Raw genomic sequence first — 7,276 nt, 5'->3', positions numbered from 1 at the left:
GCGCCGTCCGTTCGTCGCCATTTGAATTTATTTCTACGAGGTTTATCTAAGGAAGGTATGTGGTATTTCTTTCTTCTCTAACCTGGTTGTCTCTCCTACAGCGTGGCCGCCGTGTCACATTATTTTCTTACATTTTCATGAAGATATTTCTCCGCAGTACGTCCGTCCGTTAGTCTGAGATGGCCACGGTCCGTCTGTTAGATCCCAGGTAGCCAGCGGATCTGGGCCGATTCTGGCTAAGTGTCGGCACACTCGGTTGAATTCCGGCATTGGCTCACCAACACTGAGCCAGATCTGGGCCAGTATAGGTTGCCAGATCTGGGCCAGTATAGGTTGCCAGATTTGGGCCAGTTTCGGTTGAGATATGGCATGTGGGCTGAAATTAAATCATAAAAAATGTGCAAGTAACCACACATGCACACACAGACACACAATAAAACGACATATACCATCTGGCTGTTGTAATTCAGTAAACTTGTAAGAAAAAAGTGCCTGTGACAGCCATATTATATTCTCAAACTTTAGTAGGTTAAACATAAAACTGAAAACTTGCTATAATCACAAAAGCCACTTGATTTAATACAACGGTGTTGAGTGAATCCATTCAGTTCCACCCTTGGTGGTCATGTGACCTAGCTTGTCTGAGTTTCCATAGGACAGGCATTGCACTTGCTTAGTAGCTCACGTCTTTTGCTGAAGCAGACCGGACCGTTGGCGCAACCAGTTGAGCTCAGAGAGTACGAGGATTTCAGAAACGTTGGAACAAATATCTGAGTAAGTATGCTTTTCAAATGGACATTGTTAAGTTGGTGTTTAAAATAAAAAAAAGTGATATTGCTGGCGTTCGTGTGCAATGGTCGCATAAATATGGGCAATATCTGAGCACATGTTAGCTAACGTTTTCTAGCTAGCGAGTTCGCCAATTAACAGAATTGGCATTGTAGAAAAACATTACATTACTAAACAGGGGATCTCCCCCAGAAGCAGCATTATTAGACCGCCACACCGCTTTGAGTTTTGTGGCAATTTCATACGTTCATCTTACTTAGGCTGATGAGCGATTGGGCAAAGGAGTAAGGGTGTGGCGGGCAAAGGAGTAAGGGTGTGGCTGTGTGGCTGCAGTCATGGCCAGTATGAGTCACGATTTGTGGTAAAATGTACATTTTTTGTAACTGCATGAGTCAAATTGCACTTAGGTATCCTTCATAATGCTCAGCATTGTGGGGAGGGGGGCCGGTAGTCTTGAGTGCTTGTGTGCGCGAGCGCGGGTTAAGTTGTAGCTCCGCCATGGCCTCGTGTAAACCGAGGCGCATTAATATTATGTTGAAGCACAGTACGTATTACTCCGCGAGGTACCCATCACTATTTATATGATTGTAGTTATTTGTTTTAAAAAAAATTGATAGACGTTTTGTCTCCTTTACAATATTTTTCATCTAAATTATTATTTTTTTTTTTTCGGGTCCTTGAGATTCGGAGCCCTGAGATTCTACTCCACCACCTCAAATCATTTGCCCTGACGATGGAGCTCTACTCTGAATACAATAAATCATCAAATCTGCGGAGAAGGTCCAGGGTCACAGTAAAGACACGTCTTGCATCACTTTCCACAAATAGTCAAACCTCTGAAGATGACGTTGCTGACAAAAGCAATCAGCTTCTTGATGTGGAAGTTCCTTGTGCTGAAATTTCATATTGTGATGATGAAGCTGCAGGATGTGGTTATCAAAAAGTGCAAAGTGGTGATCACAGTGGTCATGATATAGAGACTTTTATGGAAAGTGAATGCACAGAAGAGGCTTATGCTGAGACAGTACATGATGATGAACTTGATAGTGATGATGACATTCTACAGCCAACTCTCACTACTAGCTTGATGAACTGGGCCACAGAGTATAGTATCAGTTTGGTTGCCCTGACTGCCCTGTTGTCAGTGTTGAGATGTCACCATCCATCTTTACCTAAAGATGCCAAGACACTCCTCCATACTAACAGAAATTACATAATCAACCAAGTTGCAGGAGGTGCATACTATTACTTTGGGATTGTCAGTTCTCTCACTCGTTTCCTGAACAATATTTGGGTAAAAATTCCTGATCGTCACACAGTCAGTCTACAACTAAATTTTGATGGGCTTCCATTGTTCAAGAGTTCAGGTTTCCAGTTATGGCCAGTTCTGGGGTTAGTGCAGGGATTTTCTGTAAAACAAAAGCCTTGTTTGATTGCCTTGTTTGGTGGCAAATCAAAGCCACATCCTGTGGGAGATTACTTAAAAGATCTTGTGGCAGAGCTAAAAATCTTAGCATCTGGCTTTACATTTAAAGGGAAAATATTGTTCATAAAAGTAACATCAATAATATGTGATGCTCCTGCCCGAGCTTACATTAAAGCCATAAAATCTCATACTGGGTATGCAGGCTGTGATAAATGTACATCATATGGGCTTCGTCTAGGTAGCCGGATGACTTTTCCTGACAGCCGAAGCCCTGCCAGAACAGATGAAAGTTTCAGACTTCAGGTGGATGAGGAACATCACAGAGACATTTCCCCACTTATTGAGACTGGCATTGGAATGGTTTCTATGTTTCCCCATGATTATATGCATCTTGTTTGCCTTGGGGTCACAAGGAAGCTCCTAGAACTATGGGCAGGCAGTACTGGTCCACTTAGGTGCCGTTTGCCTTTCAAGAAAGTAAATCAGCTGTCAGAAACACTGAGGTCTTTCAAAAGTCACATGCCCACTGAATTTGCCAGGAAGCCCAGATCTGTTGAAGAGAGACACAGATGGAAGGCAACTGAATATAGACAGTTTTTGTTGTATACTGGGCCAGTTGCGCTATTTGACATTCTTAGCTCACCAGTTTACAACAACTTTATGTTGCTTTATGTTGCAATATCAATACTGGCATGTCCAAAGCTCTGTGTGATATTTTGTGACTTTGCAAAGACCTTGCTTGTGTCTTTTGTGGAACACTTTGGACAGCTTTATGGCAAGGACAATTTAGTGTACAATGTGCATGGCCTTATACATCTCAGTGATGATGTAAAAAAGCATGGCCAGTGGTTGGACAACATCTCGGGGTTTCCATATGAAAACTACCTTGGTGAAATAAAGAAAATGATCCGCAGCCCCCAGTATCCAGTTGCACAAGTTGTGAGACGAATATCAGAGCTTGAAAATGTAGTTTGTAGATCAGACACACAAAATGAAACCAAACTCAGAAAACCACATTGTGATGGTCCACTGCCATTGCACATCACATGGCCAGTAATGCAGTACAAAGAAGTTAGTCTTCCACACTTTTGTGTCAAGGTATTCACAGGTGACAACTGCATATGTCATGATGGCGTAGTAGGTGTAGTCCAAAATATCATTGAGTTTGGCGGAGATCCATATTTGGTTTATAATGAGTTTACAAGTTGTGCAAGCTTTTTTGACTACCCAATAAATTCAGGTCAGTTGGGTGTGTTCCAACTCACTGACTTGTCCCAGGAACTAAAGTGTATCAAGATGAATGATGCAGTGACAAAGTATGTACTCCTCCCATTCAGGAACAAATTTGTGGGCATGCCATTTCTCCATTTGTCATAACAAATGAACTGGGGTTGTGTTGCAAGGTGAGCAACTGTTTACTGGGGCTGAGAATCATTTCTTATACCTATATACCTTTTGAAAATGTACTAAGATTTAGTGTGTCTATTCAGATTTTTTACATACTTCCTTATGTTTTTTTTGTTTGCACATTTGTATTTTTCTTTTCTGTATATAACATAACCTCAGTTTATCAGGGCAATAGAATGTTGGAGTGTATTTTCAAAAATAATCTGTTGCAGCAGTCCTAAATGTATGTATATGTGTAACGTATATATGTATTTGTGTTTTTTTTTAATTGAATTTTATGGCTTAATGTTTTAAATGATTTTGCATGCAATTCATATTATTCCTTTCAAAGATGATGTACCACATTGTTGATTTTGTGGACACGGGAGACACAGAAGTTGTTCCAGCCTCATGGGTTCATAATGGAAGAAGCTTCTGGCCTCCCTATAAAGCAAGGGAGCAATGCAACCGGGCCATAGCGAGAGCAGACCCTCCCAAGGAATTCTGGGAAAAGTATAACATCCGCATAAGGGCAACTAAAGGTATAATTTCATTCATTCATTCATTTTCTACCGCTTAATCCCTTGGTATAATTTCATTATCTGTTTAATGCCACACCAACAAACTACACTAGTAACTTTTAATGAACAGAAATGTGAAAATTAATTGAGAACTCTTTTTAAGATACATTTAGTGAGGCGCGACTTCTGCTCCCAAAGGCCCTGCTTACGTCAGATCTTCAAACCGAAGATGAAGAGGATCAACGTCCAGCATACAAGAGGCGGAAGAGAAGGTAAGATGGTCAAAAATGTGGTAGCAACAGGTGGTTTTGGAAAATTGATTTGAAATAATTTGTACATGGGTTGTTCCACAGTGTATTTACTGTAGTCTAGTGGAAACATCAGTGACTTTTGAGGGGAAAACGACTTGAATTTAGTTTACCAATGTAATCAATTTACTGCACAAGGTTCATGTTTTTTTTTGTGTTTTTGTTATATTCTGAAATATAATCAGTTTGTTTTGTACATTAGAGGCATGAACAGAATCTTTGAGTCAGAGAGTGACCAAGATGACAATGACGGCAGCAATGAGGCAACCCGAGGGAAACGCACCAGAGCTCCATTGGCCTTACCAACTGCTCCAACCATTGGTCCTCCAGCTGTCACCAGTAGTGAACAGCCCAGAGGAAACCACACCAGGGCTCAATTGGCCTTACCAGCTGCTCCAACCATTGTTCCTCCGGCTGTCATCACGCCAGCAATTTTGCCTCCAACTCCCTCCAGACCAGAACTTTCTCCTTCAAGTTTCCAAAATGCAGCAACCCCTCGTGTGCCCAGGGTAAACGACCAACTGATGTGTGAGCGTAAGTCTTTTGCAGTAGTTATTGGTCCCGTTTTGGTTGTACTGACGTATAGCTGTATGGATGGTCAGTTAGCTGTTGGATTGTAACAATCTGTTCAGATATCCATGGTGCAAACTGATTCTTCCCCTAATATGATGTATATCAGTTTGACCATTGTAGTTTTAAGTGAAATGCCTCAAGGCCAATTGGATAAATAACCTCACAATTTGTTACTGGCACTCACTGTGTTTTGTTGGTATTTTACAGCAATTCTACGGGAGATATTAACAACAATGGAGACCATTAAGCAGCAACAGCAGATTATTTTGCTACAGTTGCAAAATAATCTTCGAAAGCCTATAGAGGTGCCAGAGGTTACTGGAATTCCTCTGAAAACACTGGAAGAACTCCTGAACCTTGAGCAGTCCGTTGCTGCACAGGGGGAACACAAACAAAAACTGGTAGGTGTTGATATTGGACAGAAATACAATTTTTGACACTACACAGTATCTATAAGAACAAATCATACCTCTTCTGTCACTCTCCATGGAAATATGCCATCACTAAATGTCATCAACTGTCTTCTGTCTCATATAGTGACATAAGCCAGTGTTTTAATACAGAATAATTGAAGGAATTAAATGTGATTCTTTATTGTGTTTTTCAGGTCACCTACTTTGGTCTGGCAGGGGGCTTAACAATAAAGGAAACAGTTTGGCGAATAATGGCTAAACTGATGACGAACCAGCTGGCCAAGCAAATCAACTGGCGTGGAGTACATGGGAAATATGGTTTTGAGCAGCTTGTCCTAAAAGATGTTGTCCTCAGTAAGTTTTTTGTATTATAGGGTTTGCAGCAGCCAATGATGTAATTATTTTGTGTTTTTAATGTAATAAAGCCATTAAAGGTTTAATAACTCCTGCCGATAATGTAAAAATTTCCTAATATCTTAATTTCCTAATATTACCCAATCAAGTAATCAAAATGTCACACTTCGACATCTGCTATACAGTATTAGGAACAATTATGATTATGGGTTTGGTAATGTGTAATATCTACAGTATATTTGAGTCCATTTTTGTGTCTCCCTTAGAAATTAGGACCATTTATTTTTAACTTGATGGTTAATGATTTCTATCAGCTCTATCGATTCAGGTGTGGACACATGTTTGCATATTCAGTTACTCATGTAAAGTGTACATTTAAATCTAAATGTGAGTATTCTGAAATAATGACCACATTCTTACATGAAAAGTCATTTTCATTGAACTCCTTAATTGAAGCACACACCTTTTTTCAAAACCTGTTAAAATTATTCAAACTATTGAGGTAACTGGCAGTATTATGTCCATGTTTCAACATCTTGATACAAAACTGAACCCTAAAACAGATAGTCCCAAGACTCTACTGTACATCAAGTGACAGTGTTTTTTTCTTTTTCTTCCTTCTTAATATTGCAGAATCAGTGCGGCAAAATTCTGCAACTGCAAGCGCACCAGATGGAGAAATTGAAAAGTACATAAAAAGGTGGTTGCAGCTGGCATCGGACAGGGATGGAGGAAGAAGGGAACGGGCCATGAAACAAGCAAATTCTTAGTAGGGTACACTAAAGGTCCACTGGTCCACAAGGATGTTTTGGGCAGTGAGAGTTGTTCTTTTTTTGGATCTGTTTATTGATCTGTTCTGTTTTTGATCTTTTTTTTTATCATCAATGTAAAATACTGCTGCACATTTAGAATAAAGTTTTAATGTATTTGAGTCATGTAATTATTAATTTGAAAAACTAACATCTAGTTTTGAGGATAGGTGTGGGGTAAAGCAAGGGTAGGAACGGGCTGCCAAACCATCAGCGAGCAGTGCTAAACACCTAGTTCTTGTAAGGTTAACATATTTTATTTAATATTTATTAGTTATTTAATATTTTCAAGTGAAATTTTTATTTCATCCTGGGAAATTCCTAAAGCCAACATTAATCAAATGTAGTTTGCAAAATGGTATAGGTTCAGAGACTAACACAAGAAGGCTTTTTTCATATTCATCTGCTTAAAGCAAAGGGTTTTTCTCTCCATGACTTTAAGATGCATGTCTATGTGCAGGATTTATGACATCACTGGTTTGGAATACCATCATTGCCCAATCATTACTACAAGCTATCAGCTGCCTTACAGATGAACCAGATCTAGAAGTCACAGCCTGGTAATCGGTTGAGTTTCGGTATCCACCTCTGGGCCGATATAGGCCAAATCTACAAATGGTTGTGGGGCGATTGCGGCCCTATTCCGGCAGTGTCGGTTCAGCTTCGGCACCCGGATTTGGGCCAGTGTACTTGGGCC

General features: G+C 40.1%; 2 protein-coding genes across 2 annotated transcripts; both read left to right on the top strand.

Moving 5' to 3' along the window:
• The first annotated feature begins 195 nt into the window (after window positions 1-195).
• LOC109953327 (uncharacterized) lies at window positions 196-3,707 on the top strand. The gene is made up of 2 exons (XM_020588778.1): window positions 196-774; window positions 1,472-3,707. The coding sequence occupies exon 2, from the start codon at window positions 1,523-1,525 to the stop codon at window positions 3,590-3,592; it is 2,070 nt and encodes a 689-aa protein (XP_020444434.1). The 5' UTR covers window positions 196-774; window positions 1,472-1,522; the 3' UTR covers window positions 3,593-3,707.
• A 141-nt stretch (window positions 3,708-3,848) lies between these two features.
• Window positions 3,849-6,701, top strand: LOC109953328 (uncharacterized). The gene is made up of 6 exons (XM_020588780.1): window positions 3,849-4,143; window positions 4,286-4,394; window positions 4,633-4,964; window positions 5,211-5,404; window positions 5,611-5,770; window positions 6,404-6,701. Exons 1-6 carry the CDS (start codon window positions 3,954-3,956, stop codon window positions 6,538-6,540), a joined length of 1,122 nt encoding a protein of 373 aa, XP_020444436.1. The 5' UTR covers window positions 3,849-3,953; the 3' UTR covers window positions 6,541-6,701.
• The last annotated feature ends 575 nt before the right edge of the window (window positions 6,702-7,276 follow it).

This window comes from Monopterus albus, unplaced genomic scaffold (genome assembly GCF_001952655.1).
Source record: "Monopterus albus unplaced genomic scaffold, M_albus_1.0 scaffold622.1, whole genome shotgun sequence".
Lineage (NCBI taxonomy): Eukaryota > Metazoa > Chordata > Actinopteri > Synbranchiformes > Synbranchidae > Monopterus > Monopterus albus.
The sequence above is the reverse complement of the archived record's forward strand: the minus strand, read 5'-3'. Positions and strand labels throughout refer to the sequence as shown.